Source organism: Leptonychotes weddellii, chromosome 8 (assembly GCF_054177405.1).
Source record: "Leptonychotes weddellii isolate Sample4059 chromosome 8, ASM5417740v2, whole genome shotgun sequence".
Classification (NCBI taxonomy): domain Eukaryota; kingdom Metazoa; phylum Chordata; class Mammalia; order Carnivora; family Phocidae; genus Leptonychotes; species Leptonychotes weddellii.
The window spans coordinates 125279629-125305260 of NC_138376.1; the positions used below are offsets into that span (position 1 = coordinate 125279629).

At 39.9% G+C, this 25632-nt stretch overlaps 1 protein-coding gene across 1 annotated transcript in view; it reads right to left on the reverse strand.

Annotated features, from left to right (window-relative positions):
- Positions 1–25632, reverse strand: part of PRKN (parkin RBR E3 ubiquitin protein ligase) — a 1144848-nt gene that overhangs the window by 682786 nt on the left and 436430 nt on the right. Inside the window, exon 5 of the mRNA XM_081829384.1 lies at positions 17360–17504. Within this exon, the coding sequence (XP_081685510.1) occupies positions 17360–17504 (145 nt within the window). The remainder of the gene's footprint in view (positions 1–17359; positions 17505–25632) is intronic.

The window sequence follows — 25632 nt, forward strand, 5'->3', positions numbered from 1 at the left end:
ATGAGAGGGAGGAGGGTCAGAGGGAGAAGCAGGCTCCCTGCCGAGCAGGGAGCCCGATGCGGGACTCGATCCCGGGACTCCAGGATCATGACCTGAGCCGAAGGCAGTCGCTTAACCGACTGAGCCACCCAGGCGCCCTCTAAAGCCCATTATTAGTCAGTCATTTCAGCCAACCTTTATAACATATCTGACAAGTTGCTATTGACACTTATCTGCTGATTTGGAGAAATTATTATTAAAAAGGATTTCTATAAATGCATGAGTACTGGGGTAATGCACATTTACGTTTCATTGACAAAATTGTATTTTCTACAACCATGTGGTCTCAAGTAGATCAGATTTCCTGCCCAGAAACACTGCACTGCATTTGGCTTCTAAATGTGGGGTAATGGTGTATTTTCTCACATCGGGAATTATATGCACTAGGAAGGCAGCCACTATCCAAATGGAGAAAACATAAGGAGATGGAGAAGTAACAAGATCCTAAGGAGAAAGGCATAACTCTGGGGGGGATTCTGCCACAGAACCTGGTCTATAGCCAACAGTGACCTGAGACAGTTCCGATGAACACCCAACCCTCGCAGGCCCAGAGTTAGCTCGTCGGCCAGATAATCTTCTGACCCAGTGTCCTTGATGAACCATCAGGGATGTTCCTGAACCTTGAAATGGCTGGCTGTGAAGTGGGTTGCTCAAGAAATTCACCTCCTTTCCTGACTCAGCATGGGATGGGAGAGACTGTAAGCCTTGATGTCTGATAAGAATAAAAAATGTCTGGTTCCAAATTTTCTCACTCAAAGTATACATATTTGGAGAAATTCAATATGGTGACAAAACAGTAACTGTGAAGCAAGCGACCTCGGTCCTAGCAGGACATTTGTCACAACAGGCTGTGATCAAGGCAAACCTCATCTCATTTACAGGCCTTGGGCTCACTGACCATAAAACCTTCCTGAGGTTTAAATCCCTCTAGTATGACCTCCCCTGACTCTCCCTCTCCCCCGCTGTCCCTGTGTCACCAATAGCCAAATAGCCACTGCATTCCCTGCTTCTTCTCCTCCCTGCCTTCCCCTTCTCCCTCCTCCTTCTCTCCCCGCCCCGCTTCTTTTTCTTCTTTCTCTCCTTTCTTCTAAGTTTTAGGAAAGTGCATTTAAATTGTAAAAAAATCCAAATAGCTGCATCTTACTCATCCACCCAGAATTCCCTGAACCAGTGCCGCCCGAAAATATTCTGTGATGACCGGAATGCTCTATATTTTATCAGGTACAATAAAGTGATAAACACACACGCCATCATCTTTCTCTCAATCGCCTCTCCAAAATTTCCTTCTTTGAGCTTGCCCCTCTCCTCTGATTTTCCTTCCATCCTGATCCCCCAGTGAAGTTAAAGATGCACATTTCCTATGTGCTTGAAAATTTTAGCAATGTGCGTGTTTGGGGTAAAACGGGCAGTATTGAGAAGTACTTGCCTGTAGGCCTTTGAGAAACATAAAGCAACCCAATTTTCTCCACATTCTAACACTACCAATTTCAGTCTCCTAAATGAGACAAACCTCGTATACATAAAACTGTAATCTTAAAGAACAAAGCAAAATGATGCCATTGTCCACCTTGGTCTTCTGTTCTGACAAACCCAAATAAAGCCTCATCTTATAAGGCAAAATTGACATTGCTATGAAAAATGTATATTGGGCTCTGCCTTTCTGAACTTATAGACTGGCATTTCCCTAGATTTGTGATACTATTCAGTACATATTTCACCTAAACTATTTACCACAGCACATTTTCCAACCTTATGGATTTTTTTTCTAAACTCATTGTAATTTCCCAAGTTCAATATAATACATAGCCATTTGAAAACAAAGATTCACTAAATTTCACGTTGTAACAGGTAAATTTGCAGTGTTTATTTTTCCAGCAAGTCAAATATAAAAACTAATATTTGCACCGACTTACTCTCCTCTCATCTCCCTTCAAAATCATAGTTTTCCAAATAAAAGAAACAGAAATTCATCCCTGAACATACTGCTCCAAATTAAAACTAAAGTAATTTAAGTTCTTATTAAAAGTCGTTTGTGTTGCCTAAGAAAGCACTAGGAAGGACAAGATTTCAGATTAAAAAGTGTCAAATTCCAGTGTTCACTGTGTCCTTCATTATAAGCGATTTGAAAATCTTTTTCTCTCCAGGAAAGACTAGTGACTAACAGCTTAGTCTAAATGACAGCAGCTCTGTGGTATCAAGAGCCCACAATTCAGCTAATTTTCAGTTCTTATTATCTAGATACCATGAGCTGGAATTTAATAGATGGCTGGAACATCGATAACATGACATCTAGCAAAGAACATGTAAGCGGCATCTGTGGCCTCAACAAAGATGGTGCCTCCAAAATATAAATCAAAGAAAATATAAGAACATCTCAGAAGAAAAGCCTGACAGTGATCCTGCACGCTTAAAATATTTTAAATGCCTCAGGGAATCTATGGAGCAAGTAGTGTTAAAGATAATGATGTACCAACTAGAGATATTTAGCTCTTTGCTAAGAAAGGAAGCAATGTAGTAGAACAAGAACACCTTTAGACTCTTTCAGACCACGTGGGTTCAAATTAGAGCCCCACCTCACACTGTTTCTTTGGTGACTCTCTTCTTCTCAATGAACCTCGCAGAGTTTTCGGAGGTGTAAACAGCAAAAGGGACTCCTACTTTCCCTATTTACATAGTTGCCATATGAATCAAGGCAATGGACATGGAAATACTTTTTAAACAGTTACGGTCTCTACAGAGTCAATGTACATAATAGCACATTGTACTAGTGGTTTCAACCACAGTGCAGATACAATAGAGCTTGTAAACCCAGAGAGGTGCTGATTTGATATGCAAATGTATAAATCTAAAACCCAGTGATGGAATTTTTCAAATAAACTTTATTACTTTAGATCAGTCTTAGGCTCACAGCAAAACTGGGTGGAAAGTGCAGTTTCCATTCACCCTCTGGCCAGGACACAATGCATTTTTTGAAATCTCTCACCAACGCTGTGTGTGTGCAAAAGTCAGTTCGTTAGAGACTGGGTAGAGATCAATTTGTGAAGATGATTTCTTTGTTGAAAACTGCATTGTATCAACATCCCAACACAATGGAACTCCTTCCTTCATCTTAAATCAAGAAAGAAGGGTTTCACTGGAATAACTCAGAGAGCCTGATATGGCTCTTCTGGAGTCAGTGGGAGGCAGTGAGTCGGGGTCTGAGCCCCACTGGGTAAATCTAGAAGACTAGATGGATGCAGTTATGTCAGGCTTTGCTTGTGATCCCAGACTCTGTTAAAACAAAACGTGTATGAGTATTCCCTGGGAAAATGAGAAGGAGCTTCATGAATGCCATTCTATATTCTTCCTAGGAAGCTGAGGAGATTCAAATAGAGAAAATCTGGGCAAGAAGCAGTGAGAATCCAGGAGCTGAGGTGGGATCATCACTGCAGGTGAGGCTGGAATTCCCCAGGGTGACCTCTAAAGGGCCCCTACAGGAGCCACCACAGGGAGTCTGCATTCCAACTGGCCAGCTCCTGACAACTCGCATCTATCCCAGGGCAGCTGTTGGCAGGTCAGGTAAGAACTTTCCCTCTCGGTTTTCCTTAGTTGTCTTATGTGGCTTTGACACTGAGACTTCAGAAACTGAATGGAGTACAATAGTAGAGCAGGAGTAGAAGCTCAAGGTGGGGACAGACAGAAGGAGCACCCCCATCCCAGTCCCCCAGGAAGTACCCAGCCTCACAGGGGCCCTAGCAGGAGTATAGCAGTAAGGCTTTCATGTGGCTGCCTGCGTGTTTTTCATGAGACTGGACACTTATTTACTAAGCTGAAACTGTATTTGAAACTTAGTTACCCATTTGGTCCTGGTAGAAACTGCCACCCACCAGGATGCTAGGGCAGTGCCTTCAGTGAAAGTCACAAAAGCATCATCAGCAAAAGGAACCACCAGTGCTCAGAAACAGCTTGGTGGATTGTGCAGTTTTTCTACTAGAACTGCCTTATAAAAACCACTACTAGGCACCCAGGTTCAAGCGATTCCACTAGCCCCATCATGTGCAATCCTGTATTCTCCACTATTGACTGGTGGCCACCACACGTGCTCTCTCTGAATTGTCATTTCTAATACACTTCTTGATTCTTCAGCTTGAATACCATCAATGTTCCACGAATGAGGCACCTATGTCAGTTCCCTTTTAACCTTTCTGCAATTCAGGCTTCTGTTCCAGAATGCTCTAGATCAACCTTAGCCTGTCCACACAAATCTTATCCAAGTGCAAACAGGCATCTGCTGGCCCTGTCTCCCAGGGAATCCTTATCTAGCAATGATGTTTCTTTCACACGCTTGCCATAGCTTTCCTGACTCTGAAGCTATTCACAGAAAAATGAATTTCTTTGAGGCAAGGCGATACTTTCAAGCCTTTCTTACATTTGAAAGTCATCAGTTTATGAGAGGAAAAAGACCCAGGAAGCAAATCGTTTTAGCTTCTTTAAACATATAAAGAGGGCACCTAGGTGGCTCAGTTGTTAGGTGTCTGCCTTCGGCTCAGGTCATGATCCCGGGGTCCTGGGATCGAGCCCCTCATTGGGCTCCCTGCTCAGCGGGGAGCCTGCTTCTCCCTCTCCCACTCCCCCTGCTTGTGTTCCCTCTCTCGCTGTGTCTCTCTCTGTCAAAATAAATAAGTAAAATCTTTAAATATATATGTATATATATAAAGAGAGGCCTAATAGAAGGTTCCTTGGATTTTGTTCCATTTTCAAAGAGTAGAGCTAGAAGTTAGGGGTGAAGACAGATCTCAGGGCAAATAACTCTCCATCAATTAAAGTTCTGTACAATGACAACAGTTAACTTGGAAAGAAATTATTCCTTTGATACTAAAAGTGCTGGAGCAGAAGACAGGGGACAAACACTGAGCATATATTATAAGAGCAATTTTTGTATCAGGAGGAAATTTAGATTGGAAGACGACAAAGGCCATTCCTACTGTAAGATTATGAGTGGGCTGAGGCATACGGTAACTGTGATGTCATCGGTTCAATGATTCATTCACTCCACAAATCATGTCTAACCAACCCCACTGCAGCCAGCACTGTTCTCAAGCACAAAGACAGAAAAGGTGTAGTTTTTGCCTCAAGGCACTAAGTCTAATAATGGAATAGAGTAGGGGGCTACCCAGGTAAAGAGTGTTTCATTTTTTGGTCACATTCCATTTATTTTGTGGGATATATCTATATAGGTCTATATAGCTATATATAAATATAACCATCTTTCCTATATCTGTTTAGGCAAAGCTTAAATCGTAGCTTTATGGCAACATTACACAACTTACAGATTCTATGACATTTGTTTTCACTGACCCTCTACCTAAACTACTTCAAATAGGATATTTTATTCAGTAAGAAAGAGAAATAACATGATTTTTCATTTATCTTTAACACATTATGGTGAGGAAAGTTCATTTGTCCATGAGATGATGCTACCAGCTCAGCTTTAAATGATGGCCATATCTGATCATTTTAATTGTAGGTCAGTGTATGTTAATTAGTATGGCTTTCTAAATTAATACGAAATTCCCAGTGCACCACTGAAGATATAAAAGACATAAAATTCAGGGTCATGACGACTCTAGACAGAAATGTAATTCTCTGAAACTAGCTGGGAGAATCCCTAGATTAATCATACTCCCAAGTGATTGTAGGTACTCAGAAAGGTAAGTGGCCCTTGCAGGGCTCATGCCATGGCTTCCAGCTTTGTTAGGATCATACCCTCTAACAAACCAGTGGAGCTAACCGGTCACATAGAAAGCAGCCATAAGCCATGAGCACTCCCCTCTGTTCCTAGTTCCCTATGTTCCAAGTACACCAGCGCTCTTCTACTGCCTCGTCACTAAAGGAAAACACCCATGTTTCACTTTTTATCCAAATTTCTACTCCCACTTTAGGAAATGAAGTCTAGTAAATTTGGCTTTTTTCAGGAAAAAGCTGCACAGCAACACTCTATGCTCCCTCAGTCCTAGTAAGAAAATGAATGTATCTCAATATGGGTGCTTTGAATAAGAATTTAAACTCAGGTTCCCAGATTTAATTCTCAGTGTGGCTCCTTTCTCACGGTGGACCCAAGTCAAGTCAATTGACCTCTCCATTTCTCATCTGGCTTCACTGATGCATTTATGCAGGTAGCTTAATAGTCCCAGATGAAAGATGGATGCATGCATTAGTATCAATGCTTCTGTAAAACTACAGCAAAAACATACCACAGTTCTGATCTGTAGAGTCTGGTCTAATTCTGTAGTAGGGTCATTCAATGGGGCTCTCCCACTTCCCACATTTTCTTAGTGCTAGGTAAGATATTTGTTCTTTATAAAGTATTGGCAAAGCTCTACTAGTAAGATAGGGCTCCTAAATTCTAGTTATCTTTTCCCAGTGAGGTTTTTCGACCATGAACTTCTTAAGCAAGGAACAAATAAATTAGCCCACTGCCCTAAATATCTATTTTTTCTTACCCAATTCTTAATAAAGCTTCTATGTGGTCAAATGGATATCAATTTCATTCCATAAACAACCAAAGAACAACACTTATGTATAGAAACAATTGTTGAAACAACAATGGCATTTCACCCACAAAAACAAGTTCAAGACTGACTGAATTCCTAGTGTAACCATAGTGATACAAATAGAGTATATAATTGTATAATACAGACTCAGTAATGAAACTGATGAGTTCATGGAAGTTATCTACAGCAATTGCACATTTACAAATATGGCAGCCATTAGTCATGGCCCATCCAATGTCCGTCTCCTTCTCTCTCCTTATTAACAGAATGTTGATTTTGTTTGGAGAAGCAATGGACTCAAATCAGTGGATGGAGAAGCAATGGACTCAAATCAGTGGATAAATAAGATTGGTCTAAGCCAATCATGGATATCCTGCTTATCTTTGGAAAACACCTACTTTGCAAGCTTCCTTTGTAATTACCGGTGGCCATATGACAAATTTTGAACAACGAGATATAAGGAGAAGCCTGCAAATAGGCTTCTAAAAAGTATTATTATTATTTCCTTTTTTAAGCAAATGAGACAGGCTGTTCCCCATCATCCCACCCTATTTCAGACTTGATGCCATGATGCCCAGGGCTGTGCCATGGACAGTGGATAGTAAAGTACTAACAACCCCATCAGTGCATACAATAACACTTCTATCCTTATGGGTTAAGCCTCTGTTTGGTGAGTGTTCATTCCATCACTGCTAGGGAACAGCACTGTTAACCAATAAACAAAGAAACACAGTTCTAAAATATATATATATCATTATATGACATATAAATATGATATATTTAACTGCAAATTAAAGTGAAATAATAAAGTATAGGGAAAACTTTCTTTGAAAAACCTTATCTCTTCTTTATGTTTTATGTTTTATAAATACATTTAGGTTGTGATTTTGCCAAAATATTCTATGTAGTTCCAAAAGATATTTCTTTGTTTGTAAAGATATCATCTTGAACAAGGAATAAAATGCTAGATAGCTCAATCAATTTCCAATTAAATAGATCAATGACCACATGTCATTAATGATTGACAGACTTTGGAAAACTTTTACCCATCATTCACATAAAAAATGACATTGACATAACAATGCATATACACGAAAATTAAAAAGAGAACTATACAAATATAAAAATTTTGGTAAAGGCTGAGGTTAGACCCTGGTGTTTGGTAAACATTCAATAAATTATAGTTATTAATAATACTCATTCCTCACAATAGATAGATAGATAGATGATAGATAGATATGAAGAACCCAATACACTTTAAAATATATACACATACCTCTTTGAATAGCATGACTTAACTTCCTACCCACAATGTCAGAATTACACACTATTATCATGGGTCAGGAACATGGCTGAGCATCGAGGCAGAAATGGTTAGACACAATTTACAACTTGATGCAGGGTAACTGCCTGGTAAGTACCCATAGCTCCAGGGGCCTCTGATGTAGTGGGCGTCCTAAAGGTGTGCTCCGGGAACATGCATTTGCAAGATTGCTTTCTTTTTCTTTTTTCTTAAAAAGTTGTAAGTAAATCCACAATTTAAAAAAAGTCCAAAAGCTCTCAACGTAAGAATTTCTGTAATTGAAATAATGGAACATAGTAAGTACCTGGCTAAAGTTGCCTACAGCTCAGCTGGAGAGCATTTCACTTATTTAATGAATAAATTTACATTTACATATAACATTTGACTTACATCACAAACAATTTTATATGTGTATTTGACATTTTATTTATTTCAATAGGTAACTATACTTTTACTTTTTGTTTATAAACTATTAAATATTCACATTAAGGTAATATAGAAAAAAATGAACTAATTTTTTTTTCCATTCCACAAAACCACATTTACTGTTTTTGTGTTTGTTTTTCTAACGAGAAATTCCCTTTGGTTTACTAATAGTTATTGGCAGTCCTCCAGAGACAAACACTTCCATCCAGTAAAGGTATGAGTGGTGCTTAGGTGGCTGCTGGCTGATTACTGTCACACAGGTGCCCTCCTTAATCCCCATCCCCCAGCTGGCCCATCCCCGACCCACGTCCCTCCATTAACCCTCAGTTTGTTCGCTGTCTTTAAGAGTCTCTTATGGTTTCTCTCCCTGAGCGCTCTTCAGATCCCTCCCCTGCCCTCAGCATGCTGTGTGCTCAATGTCCTCTTTCTTGCCTGGATGGCCTCTAGCTGCAGCATGGAATAGCTGGAGCATAAACAAATCTAACATCTCACATGCTTGGAGGAATATAAAGAAAAATTCTGGGAAAATAGAATAACTAAAATAAACATTAGAAAGAAATCAGTAAAACCCAAAAGTTCTTACATGAAATGTTAAAGTTTTGAGTATATTCACAGGAATATATGCATGGATATGTTCAAGAAGAAAACGTTCATAAGATGAATTCACCTATGATCTTTAGCTTTCAATAAACTAGGCATTTCTTAAAATCTGCTAAGAAAATATATCACTGAAAAGGTTTAAGATAATCAAATGAATAGTGCAATCACAATATAAATAAAAATTCCAAAAGAATGTTCCAGAATGATTTTATTCCTTATTTTTTTTTTGGTAAATTTGGTAAAATTGATCATATAAGTTAGCAAATTAATCTGTAGTCAGTGGAAACAGATGTTGGTGGCGAAGAGTATTTTTAAGTTTGAACCCTAGGCATGGATTATCCAAAACTACTATAAGTTTTAGGAGAATGAGACTAGTAACATTCACTTAGAATTTTAAATCCGTTACATTGGCTTACATTGATACCCTAAAGTGGTTTGGATCAACCCAATTTCAGTAATCATTTTACATTTAGAACTTACAGTGTTCAGTATATTTGTAAACTATCAAAAATAATGCTTTAATATAAAATAAATCATTAAAACTTAAAATTCTTTATGATAATACTTTGAGGTTTGGTTTATTATTATTTGTTAACTGGCTCTTTTCCAGATATTGATTTGGTAAAAGAGAAAAAGAGGAAAATCTTTTGATCTCTCAATCTTTTGTCAGTTACTCTTGATGGGATACTTGATCAGCATGAGGGCATCATTAGTGTGTGGCTGAGAGGGCTGGCATCTGCAGTGAGGACCAAAGAGACTATAACACAAAGAAGGTGGGCTTCAGAGAGATGGACGTAGGAGAGTCCCTACAGCCAACAGAAATCTTGTGGCAGAACTGATGGCAGGAAAGGGGCAGAAGTGAATATGGGGGGTGCCCCAGCATCTGCAAGAGGCAAGACTTGCACTGTGTTCTGCTCCGTCTCAATCCTAAATCCTCGATGTGAGATAAATCCACACAAAAACTCGCTTCTTTGTAGGCCTAACATCATAACATAAATTAAAACAGACTTCAGGGCCAGGTTACACATTTTGGACATCCAAAATGGCTTTAAAAAATAAAATATATAAAAATAAAAAATATATAAAATAAAAAATTATATATATATTTAAATAACATAAAATAATTTGCATGACTCTCTCATTAAACTCTAAAAGCTCAGAAATGCCTAACAATTGAATAAATACATAAAAAGTGTTGTAACACATACTTATTCCTGAACAAGCTTAGATATATCCCAAGGCTTTATTACACAGCTTTTGATATTACAAGAAGCAAGTAGACTCCTTACTAACAATCTGTAACAAATATTAAGTTTAGGAATGATTATACATTTAGACAATATTTCTTAATAAATTTCCTCACATAAATTGTTCCTAATCTATAAACCAATTTTAAATAAAATCCATCATGCCAGGCATTTTACATCTTACTCTATTTATTGCCCCATTTCTCATCAGAAACCTTTTAGCTTTAATGCTATTCCATGGCAGAGTATCTCATTAGAGTGGCAAAGATAAAGTTCTTTTGGAGATAAAGTAATTATAGTGATTGTAGGGGAAAAAAATCTCCTAGAGTTCTTGGCTGCAGTAATCTCCTGGCTTCTGATTCATTTGAAAACTAATAAACTGAGTGCAAACAAAAAGATGTTGCTGGTGGATAACTCAGGTTACCCGAAGTTTGTGCTGGGGAGATGAACAATTTGTAACCTTCATCAGAACTAAAGGGTCCTGGAGGTATAAGCTTACGATGGGAGTTCAGCAGTTGCTTTGATGCTTTTTTTGGCAGAAAACTCTTCCCCTGAATGAAGGACAGTGAGAGCAACAGTTTCTGAATGTTTACTATGTACCTCCATGCTAGCTACTTTATTTCTTTTTCTCACTGTGCTAAGCTCTTGAGAGTTAAATCATATAATCCACAGGAACTTTAATGAACTTGTTTACTTCCATTTCATGACAAGAAAACCGAGACAAAGAATTTAAGTCACTTGCCCAAAGTCACACAGCTACTAAGCAGCAGAACTCAAGTCCAGAACATCTGACAGGAAAGGGACCACAGAAAGCCACTCTCCAGCTCTCTGCACCCAGACAGTTCCAAGTCCAATATTGCAGGACGGAACGTGCTATGCCATGTGCTCTCTCCCCTCTGTTCCACATCCATTTTAGCTTCTGATTATTTCTAGTCGATAGATTATTTTATTCATAAATATTCTTTTTTTTTTTTAAGATTTTATTTATTTATTTGGCAGAGAGAGACACAGCGAGAGAGGGAACACAAGCAGGGGGAGTGGGAGAGGGAGAAGCAGGCTCCCCGCCGAGGAGGGAGCCCGATGCGGGGCTCAATCCCAGGACCCCGGGATCATGACCTGAGCCGAAGGCAGACGCTTAACCGACTGAGCCACCCAGGTGTCCCTATTCATAAATATTCTTACTGTATTTTAAGTCTGTGTCCGGTTAGAGAAGTGAGACCGTTTCTCCCTATCCCAGAAGCTGTGTCGTCTTCAGGAGGCTGAGTCCTCCTAGAATGTGGGCAATGGCTGAAACGTGGTGGTAGGGAGGGACAAGGGGCACAGGAGAGGGCACTCTTAGGCCTTAGGGAGCAGAAGCCTGCAGGGCTGAGGAGGAGAAGCCATCCTAGCATGACCCCCATGGACAGGCTCCTCACCATCAACATCATATTCTAACAAAACTTCATCAGCTCAGGCACAATTTTTAACATGTCTCTGGAAGCCCTGTGTTCTTATAAATGGGTCCCGGGAAATCTCTGACAGCTTGCCAGAAGGCTCACTCCTCGCCACCACACTTACAGTAAGACAGACTAGAAGGACCACACCTGCTGACCGGGTAACCTTAAGTTTGGCAGGGTCCCAGGGGAATAGAGGAGGGACAAGCATCTTTAAGCTTCTTGGTGCTGTTTCTTTTTCCAATTTAAATTCCTTCATTAATTTCCAGTTATTTCTAAAAGCTGCGTATTTTCTTTTTTTTTTTTTTTTTTACAGATTTTATTTATTTATTTGACAGAGAGAGAGCGAGAGAGGGAACACAAGGAGTGGGAGTGGGAGAGAGAGAAGCAGACTTCCCGCGGAGCAGGGAGCCCGATGCGGGGCTCGATCCCAGGACCCTGGGATCATGACCTGAGCTGAAGGCAGACGCTTAACGACTGAGCCACCCAGGAGCCCCAGCTGCGTATTTTCTACTTATCTTGGAAAACTTTACTTTTTTTCTGTTCATATTTTTTTGTATTAATGAAAAAAAGAAAGGCTCTGAAGCTATGATTTGCTCATCATTTGATTTTCCACACTAATGAGGGAGAGAGTCATGACATAGGTTATTCAGGTTACCCGTTTTATTGTTCAAGCACATAATCAGAAATACATATGCAAGTACAAAGCAACCTCCTTTCTGTGCTCAACCCTGTGTCATTTCTGTGTGGACCTAAGTGGACAATCTTCGAAGAGGCAAATGAAAATTGGAGGCCTGCCATGTTTTTCCAATCAGCTGCTGTTCACTGTTTTCCAGGGAGCATTCATGTTTCTAAGGGCTATTTTGGTTAGTGGAAGCCCTAGTCAAGGTTGCCATGAAATAAAGAAGGTAATTTGATTTAAATTCAGAGGAAAACCTGGTGTCCCAGCTGATTTTCAATTTACCCTCAAGGTCAGGACAAAACCTTGGACATCAGTTTCCCCATCCTAACACCGTGACAGAAATGGCCTCCTGTCTTCCTTGCCAATTCATTAGGAGCATCATATTAAATGTGAAATATGTAAACAATTAAACCTTAGAGCATTATGTATGAGAGGAGCTCATTATCTTGCACACAAAATTTAAATAGTGTTGAGGAAATGTTGGCATTATGAATAAGTCCCCCACAACAACAAAAAATAATTAGGAGTTTACTATTAAGACTCATGAGAGGCAAAGGGCCTATTGTAGACTGATTTTTTTCAGACCAGAAAAAAAAAAAATTATGTTTAAAAAAAAAATAACCCATATAGCTAAGTAGGTTCTGATTTTTCTCTTTGTGTATAAAAAGCTCCTTGCGGAAGCTCAGATAAACCACATTCTGCTCCACTATATAACTTGTCAGCCACACAAAGTCCTTTCTTTCTTTTTATGTTTTTCTTGACTAGAGAAAATTCTGTCAGTTGTAGATCTTTATAAAGTTTGGGAAAATGAAACCTTAAGAGTTGCCTATTCTCTACCTGGAAATCCTTCCTCAGGGCAAAGTTCAGCTCCTGTCCCACCCACTGCTGGGTAGGGGGGTGGCTTGCAGACTCCTGTGATTACTCAGCTGCTCCACAAAGCTGTTACTGGAAGGTACTACTAAGTGTGAATGTTTGTCATTAATAAAAAATCAAAGGGCCTCTTCTACTTATTTACCAGTGATGCTGCATCTAGTAACTATACTAAAATTTCAGATTAAAAAAATAAAAAATAAAAAATACAATACAATAAAATAAAGTAAAATTCCAGGTTCAATAAGTAATCTTTAAATCATCCTTTCCAATCTCCTTAAATCTTAAAGTAGTTTTTTTTTTTTTCAAGAGTATTTTTGAAGGATAGTTTAAGTATAGGGAAGTAGTTGGATAATAGGACACTGATTACCAGATTTGTAGAGTGAACAATCTATCCTAGAAAAGGCAGAGCTTTAAAGAAACAGAAGACTTTTCATCCCTGGCACCAACGTTTGTTAACTGTGTGACTTTGGGTTCATTGCTTAACTTCATGGAGTCTCTTTATTAAAAACACTAGATAATAATATCTACTTTGCAGGTCTGTAATAAGAATTAGAGAAATATAAAAGTACCAGAATATAAATGTAAGGAAGGAAATCAATAAGTGGTAGCAAAAGAATCATAACTTCTATGATCAATGTGATTATACATGCCAAGTATAATTTCTAAAGTATATGGATCTACTGAATCAGTAACAGTTCAAGTACAGATACCATTCACTTCGAATTATTAGCTTTGTGCTCCACTATGGGCAAGGTACTGGGTGAAGTGTTGAAAATGCACCAGGGATCTAAACCCGCAAGTTACCTGATACACGAGGCTTACCGGCACTTGGAATATAGACAAATGGGCAATTGTACAGAATGTGGAATGGAAATTTAATGATATCTGAAATAATGTAGTTGAAGTTAGACCCTATCAGGGGAGGAAATGATGAAAGAAAAGGCCAGAGAGCTCCAGAAGAAATTAAGAGAGGGGTTAACAATGTACAGAGCAAAAATAATGTAGGGAGAATAAAAGTCTGAATTTAATAATCAAATGCAGAGCAGTTCTAGGAACTGACAAAGTCTGGGGTGGTCATGGGAGTGGGCCTCTGAGATGGGACAGAGCCTAGACCACTGGGTGGATGAGATCATCGCTCCCAGGACCTGCTGGTCCAGGTGAGCAGCTGAGGGGGCTACACAGAGCTTCTGGATGAACACAGTGGGAGGGGAGATGCTTTCACTTCTTTTTTTTTTTTATGTTGTTAGTCACCATACAGTACATCATTAGTTTTTGATGTAGTGTTCCATGATACATTGCTTTCACTTTTTTGAAAGGAGTTAGCCAAAGTCTGGATTGATTTCATGGTGAAGTACCTAAGTGTGTGTATGCACACACGCAACAAGTACTCATGAAAAATAATTTAAAAAGTAACAATAAGAAAGCATTTAAGATATCTAATTATTTATGTTCCAGCTACTGTTCCTTTTTTTAAAGATATTATTTACTTATTTGAGAGACAGAGAGAATGAGAGCACATGAGCAGGGGAAGGGCAGCAGGAGAGGGAGAAGCAGACTCCCCACTGAGCAGGGAGCCGATGAGGAATGAGATCCCAGGATTATGACCTTAGCTGAAGGCAGACACTTAACTGACTGAGCCACCAGGTGCCTCTCTGTTCTAAATACTCTTCATATATTAACTAATCTTTACAAGAAATAAGAAGTAGATACCATTATCCCAGGTAACAGATGTCCCCAAGCTGACACAGGAGGGAAATAATGATTTAGGAAATTTTTTTTTTTTTTAGATTTCTATTTTTTAATTTTTTATTGTTATGTTAATCACCATACATGTAGGAATTCTAACCCATGCAGTATGAAGAGTCTGGAGACTTGTCTTCTTAAGTTTTCACCATACAGCCTCTCAGCAAGTACTCACTTGAAGTAAGTGCTTACTGCACACCGGGCTCTCTAAACACCTAACGTTAATGCACCATTTAACCTGTATAGTACGATTTCAGTTTGTGCATTTAGACAGATGCTGCTGGTTGCTTTTTCTTTTTGTCTTCTGTTTTTTTTTCCCCAAGGAGCATATTTTTACATATGAAACTTCGCATAAAAATCTATACGTATGGTTTCCCTTAATTAAATAAAAGATTGACCACGTTAAGCACCCCCACCACCACTTGCTAAGCAAGTAAGGTAAGGAGCAGCCTCCTTACCTGGGCCTTGGTCTCTTCATGGTCCTCACCCCATCCCCAGCCACTGCATACTTAAGACCTAAGTCTTAAATCACATGTCTGATCACTGGGGATATCTGAGCATATGACACTTAGTGTAAACATATCTGTGTGGTAAAAAATGGGGAGACTGCAGAGCTTACAAGTTTAGATCACACAGTCAGGTTCAAATGCCTACTCTCACAAGCTCCTTTCCTTAATCTCTTTAAGCCTAAATCTAAAATAAGGTTACTGACAGTACTTAGAGTGTTATGAAATAAATGCATTAGATGATGCATGAAAATAATTAAGCTTGGGGCTCAATAATAATTTGTTATTGCTGTTTTCACTAAGAACAATTGGAAGTTAATATAAATAGGTCGCATCCACCATCTAAGGCGATCAAGACTGGAGCATAGACCAGAAAAACAGAAGAGGCTGTTTACTGTGTTGGAAAAGGCTTGTGGCAGAGGAGAGATTCTGGTGGTAAGTAAAGTTCTGGAGGACTTTAAGAGAGTACATTTCCCAGACAGAAGCACTGCCCGGTGACACCCCCAGAAAAAGGTCCAGTCCCGTGGTTCAGAACAAACCATCACTCATGGATTTGTCTCCCTAAGTTCAGTCACAGGATTGGCCTGTGTACAGAGAGATTATACCATCGTGAAATACTGAGCTGCATTTTTGAGTAATTCTACCATCTTCCCCAGGCTTGAGGCAGGAATCCTTGATTTCTCCATTATTGGGTGTATCCTTCATGTTCTTCCATGCTGCTCCGTTATACACTTTCCACAGGGCACCACCCCGACCCGGCCCGTAGTTCCCCCCGCATGAACCCTATGAGGAGTCTATGAATCAACCTCTTTGCCCTCAATCTGTCACCAACTTCTGTCCCAATGACAGACTGTTACAGCACTAATAAAGTTTCTAAAATATAGATTGCCTTTATTTTTAACATTTTGTCTTGGGTTCCCATCACCTGTGGAATAAAAATCTAAATGTAGCCATTAGAGGAGCCTGGTATGGTAAGGGAGTCCTTGTCCCCACTTCAGCCCCCCATCACCTGAAGACCCTTGATCCTGACCCTTGATCACACCAATCAGAAAATGCCCTCCTCACTCACGCACATTCACACCCACATCAACTTTAGCCAAATCCTGCATAACCATCACGGGGAAGCCATGGCCTTAGCTGTGTGCATGGTTCATATCAGGGGTCCACCACGTTTTCTCGTAGGGGCCAGAGGTAGATGGGTCAGGCTCCGCAGGGCATCCAGTCTGGGTGGCAACTACTGAAGCCTGCCCTGAGCACGGAAGCTACACAGACAACATGGAAGGCGATGGGTGGTGCCGCCTTATGCTACAGTGTCATCATGGAGACTGGAAATCTAAACTTCATATAGCGTTCACGGGCCACACAGCATTACTCTTTGGATATTTCCCAGCCACTTAAAAATGCAAGAACATTCTTAGCTTGTGAACCATACAACCCAAGCGGACACCACAGCAGATGGTAGCCTGCCGACCTCAGTTTCACATGCATGTTGTGGGCGATCCACGACTTTCCTTTTCACTCCTTTACTGAGATACAACTTCCATTTAGCAACCTCGAGTGCGCCCATCTTCAACGAACAGTCCAGTGGACTGTGACACACGTATCCAACCATGTACAGTCACACCGATTGAGACATAAAACATTCCCAGTGTCTTAGAACGCTCCTTCCTGGCCTCTTCTAAAAGACACCCCCACCAAAGCCTAATCTCTTTTTGTTATAAACACACTCTCGATGCTTCCTTTCCGGAGACCTGGACTAAACACAGGGAGACAACAGCCGGGTACTACCTAACGTTTTACAGAGTGATGTATTTTTAAATGAAACTTCAGATACCATTAACCATTAGAATCGCATAGCAGAATGTCTTTTGTTTTCAGTCATGCGTCTTCTCTGATTAGCAACCCCAAAAGGCTACTGCGGAAATAGACGTTCATTTTCTCTGGGCAGCCTCTGCCAATGCCGTAGCTCCTTACCTGGGCCAAGGTGAGCGTTGCCTGCTGGCAGGTGCTGCACTGCACCCGGAGTTTTCCTGGCTGTACTCTTTGACAGGGGCCTTTGCAATAAACATAAAAGCTGTTGTAGGTTCCTCTACCTGCTGGGAGAGCGGGGGAAGCAGAGAAAGTAGCCAATCAATGTTGAATCCAAATTGAGACAAATTTTAAAATTATCTCCCCAGGAGCATTTTGAAACACTAGTGGGATAAAGATTCCAATGAGGATACAACAATTTAATTTAGAAAATCTAGTTTTATGCTCAAGAGTGAAAATCTTTTCTTCTACTTGCCAACAGCCTTGTGACTTAGTCAGCAGGGTAAGCGACCTGCTGCCTCCAGAAGAGCTGGCCAAGTGTATATGCAACACGGGGAAGTGAAATGCATTCTGTGCCGCTTAAGTTTTTAAAAAGGACAGGAAACGTAGAGACTGTGGGAAATTTAAAGACCACTGCTCCTGAATTCTATTTCATGCTTCTGTACACAGTTTTGAAGGCTCTAGATTTTTCCTCTTAAAATCTTATCTGTAGGGACCTACCAGCCCATTTCTCGTGCTATGACTGACATGATCACCATTTGCTGGGTTCCAGTGAAGTCTTTCCAACACATAGTCACACATAAAGTAAGACAAGAGTCCTGAGGGGTTTAAACAGAACCCGGCAGGGGTGTGCAGAAACGGGTGCTTTGTGTTTCACTAGTATTCTCTACCTAGACAAATGCCATTCGAATAACACAAGAAGAAAAGCTGGACCAAAAAAAAAAAGTCAACAATTAAACATCTCTAATCACTTCTCTCAAATGTCAGCATACAGAAGTCATGCTATTCTGTACATTAGGGGGACCTTTCAGAACAGCGTCCCACTGCCATTTCTTCAAAGAGCTCACCAATAAAATAACTGCCTTTTAAAATGTATAATATTACTAACTAGTTGTTTTAATCCTTACACCTTACTTCTTGTTCGGTTGGGGGGTTACATAAAATGTCATGGCATATGAATTTTGTTTACAATTTTACTATTATCATTAAGATCATCTATAAATAATAAAGACTATTTTTACCATTATGAGTGAAAACCTTCAGCCTCCCAAATACATATGGTTTATTTAAAAAAAAATTGGTACAAAAATAATAAGAAACAAAGAGCGATCCTAAAGTCTTAGGCAGCGCCATTTATTTCTTACTAATTAAAAAAAAAAAAGACTCTATAGGCTCACTGAATTGTTATTTGTTCAGCCATCTTTACTAATATTGTAAGTGACAATACTTTGTAAGATGTAAAGCACAATAAAAATGTTAAATTTTATAATTTTATCATTTATTACCAATGTATTTTATAATTATTACTCTCCAGAGATTAATATTTAGCTTCCAGTGTGAAGGGAAGATAAAATATAAACATATGTTTGTAGTGATAAGAAACTATGATTTTCTGACGCTTCTTTGTAACTTTAGTGCTTTAATGTGGAAGATATTCAAGTCTATAAATATCACATTGATACCAGCAAAGATAGTAATTATATAAGATATATTCTTAAGGTTTTATATATATCATAAATGCAATGGATAGAACCATATATTAAAGTTATAGAAATACCATAACAACTGTCAGAATATCGGAAGACCACAAGGATTGACAATTTCACTTGTTAAATTGTACCAAGAGCTTCGTGAAGGAGGCAGGAACCCTTATTGTAAAAACCTTTATCAGAAATAGGAACAAATCCAATTTCATAATTTTTATAACCTACTATTGTAAAGGTTAAACAACAAAAAAAAAAAAAAAAAGGAGGAGGAGGAACAGGAGTGGGGAAAGGAGAAGCTTATGAAGGGGAGCCTGGGTGGCAAAGACACTAGCATTGTTGAAAGAGCATATGAGCAACAGCTTTACAATAGTAAATGATGCATCTATGAAACTGCAGGAAGCTAAATGACTCTTCTCTCTCCCTTAGGGCAATAGGAACATTTGCAATATTGTTTCAGCAAACGATACAGCCAGGCACAATCCCAAGACTAGGGAACTCTTCTGTGTGCTACAAACTTCAGCGAAGTCCTTGAGAAGTTAGAAAATACTGCATGCCCACGTCTGTGGCCTAGAAGCATACAAGATGACACGCAATCTATTACACGGTGCTTCCCAGAGCCAGCTGCAAGCTGGGGATTAATAGTCAGGCTAAGGAAGATCAAGGTCGGGCCAGTCCTGGCTACAGCAAATTTCAAGCTGTTGACATTACTTGGTCAAAAAGTCGGGGCTTTCAGGTCAATCCTGAGATCCCCTGTTCAGGATGGCTTCCTCACTAATTTGGCTGCATCACACTGTTTAAAGTTGGCAAACTTCTCTGTGCCGCGCTGAGGTCTGGAGTCCCCAGGATGGGAATAAGAATAAACACCCTGACATGTTTTCTGGGCAATGTTCCCATTAGCCTGACTGAGGGTCTGAGGTACAGACTTTTGGATATGGAGCCATAACTCCTAAAGGAATGGCAAGGCGATGTGAAGAATGCCCCGGAATGCTTTTCTGCAGCTCTATCACCGTCTCCAGTCAAGAACTTGAACCTTCTTCCCACTTTACTTCTGTCTGGATCTTAAAATCCTTTTTCTTGCCTTATCAACTCTTTCATATGGCTACCCCTTCACTGCCCAACATAATCAACGCAGCTTGCGTTTGGGTTTATAATACTTGCCTCTTTTTCTAGAATACATTTTCAGAACTAGAGAAATACATCAAAAGTATTACATGTCATGTCCTTTACTGTAGTTCACCAGCTGTGAACATTTTCCCATATTTTGAGTGTGCTCCCTGTGTGTGTTTGTGTGTGTGTATACATACATACACATACATATTTTCAGCTGAATCATTTGTAATTAACTTGCAGACATCACATTACTCATCCCGGGATCCTTCAAGATCCTAAAAATATGGACTTTTTTCTATAAAGCTGTAGTGCTCTTTGAGGGATTTGGTTGTTTCAGTTTTTCTGCTCTGAGGCTAATCAAGTATAAGTATATCTTACAGAACACTATCACGGTTTGCAAGCTGTGAAAAAGTGTCAAGCCAAAATACCTGGGATTCCTTAGCCAAATCATTTTCGATGAGGCTAAATTAAGTCAAGGTGAGCAAGCCCTCCCACCGCGGGACGTTCAGAGCTCGGTGACTCTGTGAGGAAAGCACGGAGCACAGCACGTCCCGGACTTTATCTGACCTCAGGAACTTTCCTTTTGTGGAGCATTTTGTGAAATTATTTGTCAGGAAAAAAAAAAAAAATTGGAAAAAAAATCTGAAAGAAGGATTCAACTCACTGTGTAGGGCTTGATGTACAGCAAGCCAAACTGTTCACCTGCTGACAATTAAGTTCTTCCCTTCACCACAGCGATCAGTAATTTTTTATTTGTTATTTATTATTATTATTTTATCATAAACCAGGAGGCTGAGTCTAATAATGTAATGATTTTACAAAGTAAAGTACATGCTTTTCATTCAGAAGTTCATTTTTTTTTTTTTTCCTGGAGAGAAGTTAAAAGCACAGCTAGTGGTCAGTTCCTTTAAAGTATGAGTCACGGGGTGCCTGGGGGGCTCAATCGTTGGGCGTCTGCCTTCGGCTCAGGTCATGATCCCAGTATCCTGGGATCGAGCCCCACGTCTGGCTCCCGGCTAGGCAGGGAGCCTGCTTCTCCCTCTCCCACTCCTCCTGCTTGTGTTCCCTCTCTCGCTGTGTCTCTCTCTCTCTCTCTCTCTGTCAATTAAATAAATAAATAAAATCTTAAAAAAAAAAAAAAGAAGAAAAAAGAATAAAGTGTGAGTCACTATGTTCATTTCAAGTGCCCCTAGGGTTTCCTTAGCATTGTGTTTTGTCATTATCTTTAGTTTTTCTCATTCACTTTGTCCAGTTAACATAATCCTTAGTTAAGTCTCCACTCTTCCCTTATTCTCCCTTCTTGATCCAGGGAATTGCAGAAATCACTAACAATATTCACAACATATCGAGGAAAGTCCCTTTTTAAAAAGGATATATATTGGGACACCTGGGTGGCTCAGTCGGTTAAGCATCTGACTCTTGGTTTCGGCTCAGGTCGTGATCTCAGGGTCCTGGGATCGAGCCCTGCGAGCCCTGCATCGGGCTCTGCACTCGGCAGGGAGTCTGCTTGAGATTCTCTCTCTCCCTCTGCCTCTCCTCCCATTTGCATGCACGTGTGCTCTCTCTCTCTCTCAAATAAATGAATACATCTTTAAAAACAAATGAGGATATATATTATTTGCTTTGGCTTTCTGAGAAACTGGCATAATGTGCATAGTTTTCATTTTTTAAATGTGTTTTAGATGATGGGCTTATGGCCTAACGAAGTTGTTTTAATAAGATTGATGAATACTTGAGAACACTCATTCTGATTCTCATTAAAACTTTTCTTTGACCTCAGAAGTTTCCACCACTGGCTGTCACAGAGAATCAAGAATTTAATTGCTTGGATAATTTGTTTACCAGGGAAGAAAGAGTATGAGTTAACATGTTTTATACCACAGTAAAACAATGTTCAGCACCAATGTCCTATAAAAACCACAGGCACACAATTGATTTACGACTACGTTTATCACATATGATCATGTAAGTAGAACAAGCTGCCCAAGAGAACTTTCTGTGACCCTGGAAATGTTCTACATCCACACTTTCCCAGATGGTAGCCACCGCGTGCTTACTGAGAATCTCAAATGCAGCGAGGAATGACTGAGGAACTCATCCCGTTGGATAGCACAGTGGAGGAGAATAAATAACAATGACGTGTCTGGTTCCCTCTCTCCCTCCCTCATCAAGCCTGCAGATAACAATATGAAGGAGATTCTTCTTTCACACTGACAACACAGTCACCTGCTGTTAGGTGGGCTAATATGAAAACTGTGTTCGCTGGTGAGAATGGAACAGGGGACGGTTTGAGCCTGAAGCACCATGACGTAGGACTTGGGAACTTCGTTGCGTTAGAGGCAGAAGAGAGCTTCCCTCTCATTTCTTCCTTGCACGTGCCCCAGGCCCTAGACCAAGCGGAACTAGTCTTGATGTGTGACTAGACAGTGACTGCCACATCTCCACGGTCCTCACCATCTTTGACCCACACCTTCAAGGGGAAATGGCATGTCCTCTAAGAATTCTTCCTTTGATTTCCCCACAAAAGATATCTCCCTAAATAATTACATCTGGGAGTATGAAAGTATCCAGCTTAGTTTTGTCACCTTTAAATACTCGACTTGTCCCAACACCACAGAACCAGCATCTAATGAGGTGGAGTCCCTGTCTGGAGGTGTCATTCCCAGCCTTCCCCCGACTCCTTCCACAGTGCCCAGCCCGGCACTTAGTATTCCCCGCTCTGGCCCTCCTGCCTCCTAGAGCCTTGTTCTCGTTTCTTAAGTACCAAGGATAATGTCTGCACCATTAGCTCCATTTTTTCAGCTACAACCTGCCAGATTCCCTCAGTTTACCCTTTCCTCTTGTCACTTAGGAGGTACCCGCAGTCCTGTTTGACTCCTATAAGCCCACTATGGAAGAGACCTATGTCCAGAACTTCTGAACCTGGGGCCTTGACCCTGTGACAGGGAGTGAGGCCATAGAGAATCTTTTCCCTGGACATTTTCCAGAATCTTGCTATTATATTTCTGAGCAATGGTCCTTCAGCCTGAGGTGGACCACATTTGCTGGAACATATGTCTCATGAGCCAGGTACACAACACATCTATACCAAAAGAACAAAATCAGCACCATCTCTGAAGGCCAAAATTGTTATTTATTCTCCTCTTCTGTGCTTTTCAATGGGATGAGTTCCTCAGTCGTTCCTCACTACCTTTGAAATTCTCATTTTTTTCCTTACATTGACCTAAAACGTTTAAATAATGTATATCAACGTAGTCTAAAGCAGTTCCATATGAAAACCATTCAATGTGGACACAGAGAATCATTGCTTCCATGTGACATTTTGCTTTGGATCATGGAAAAGATGAGGATCATGTGCACTTCAACCTAAGGCAAATGAAAAGAAGAAATCTGCCCCACATTGTGTCATGTACTTGTCCTACCTTTTCTATCGTTACAACCCCCCATATGTAACACTGCACCTGTTTCAGATATTCATTCCAAATAGCTGGTGCGGTTCCATGAGCTTAGTAAACACTCAGTAAATATTTGCTAGGTTAACAAATTCTGCCATATACTGAATGATGTAAAAGTTGTAGCAGGTAGGGCAGTGTGAGAACAAAATTCATATAGAACAGAATGTAGCCATGATTACAAAATATTTAGAACATCTTCCCACCAGCCAAGCTTACTGGACTAACCACATACCCTACAAAATATTGGCATATCATATTTGAAATCAATAACATCAATATTATCTTTAAGACCACAGAAATGACAAACATAAATAAAAGTAAAACAAAAAATAATACTTGAAAAATTTGTATATAGGACTTAATATAATTCTAAGTCTTTGAATGTTAAGGGGAAAAAATGAATTCTGAAAATTTACAAGTAGAACTACTCTAAAGGAGGCAGTTATTACACAGAAACACATTTCAACCCTTATCCAATGGGTTACGACACCCCATTGAACCCAGCCACACTATTCCATGCTTTTAACAAGTCATAGTCTTAACTCCTGCAGTGTAACCGAGGTAAAACTGTGTTATAAACAACTTCCAATTACATAACCATCAGCCAATGTATGCACTTTTAAAACATGGTTAGCAATCTCTAAGGAGCCTCAGCTCTTAGAAGTTATAACTTACTTCTCAATTTTTGTGCTAGGGTTTTTATTTATTTATTACTTACTTACTTACTTACTTACTTACTTACTTACTTATTTATTTATTTATTTATTTATTTATTTATTTATTTATTTATTTATTGAGAGAGAGAGAGAAGGGATGGGAGGGAGAGAGAATCTTAAGCAAGTCCCAAGCGCAGCGCCAAATCTGACGCGGGACTCAATCTTAGGACCCTGAGATCATAGACCTGAACCAAAATCAAGAGTCAGATGCTTAATTGACGAGCCATCCAGGCGCCCCTGTGCTAGGGTTTTTAATTAATGCATCTGCACAATAATGTCATCTGGTGAGGCAAAAACAACAGATTAAAGCTAATGCTTTTCGCCTGTTTGTTGGGGCAGTGCTTGTTGCCAATTTATTTTCCCTTATTCATTTTGAAAGTAATAACCAAATCTCCCATGGCAAGACAAAACTGTAGAATGAAGCATAATTTAAGGATTAGGTTTAAATAAATCATCAGGTTCAAAGCCAAGCCTGGGTAAATCTATTCGCTTATTCTTCCCAGAAATGGACACTGGCAGGGTAGCGTTAAGGTGGGTGCCAAAAAAAAGTCACAGCTCTGCAAAATGCTGAACGAACACCCATAACTCTAATTTACATGGAAGAAGTTCTTGACACTACAGATGACTATTCACAATTTCCTCAAAACAAAATCTCCACAGTTCAGGACATGCCCCTCTAGGTCCGGACCACAGCCCTGCCTCGCCACCTTTGGCAAGTCGACTACCCTCCGGGCCTGTTTTGTCAGATGCAAAATGGGAATGATAGCGGCTCCTGACTCACAGGCTACTGTGAGGACGTAACAAAGAATACCAGAGGTGAAGCACACAGCACGTAACTGACACATAGCGACGCTCAATACATTTTAGCTATCTTTACCTGCTGTCAACAAATTTAGAACTCAGTTTACTCCCAGGTACATACTGTGGGCACTTAGTCCTCCTGCTTCCTCAGGTGGCCACTCTCTGACTTTTATAAATGTTGATTCCCGGGGCGCCTGGGTGGCTCAGTCAGTGGAGCATCTGCCTTCGGCTCAGGTCATGATCCTGGGGTCTCGGAATCGAGCCCCGCATCAGGCTCCCTGATCGGTGGGGAGTCTGCTTCTCCCTCTGCCCCGTACCCCACTCATGCTCTCTCTCTCCCTCTCAAATAAATAAAATCTTTTAAAAAAAATGTTGATTCCTACATATTATTTCCATCTTAATCCTACCTCTAAATTTTTAGAAATAGTTGGGGTATAATTCTCTTTTAAAATTGCTTCAAACCCAACCACATCCTTTACAATTAATATTATGGAACATAAACCATGATGGAAAGTCCTTAAATTGATTTAATGTTCACTAGAATATTTTTCCCGTGAATCACTTAGAGATGGATTGTAGAAAAATGAAGAATAGAAGAAGTAAACAATTGTGTGGATCCAATCTAGAGGATAAAATTTTCAAGCTAGCTA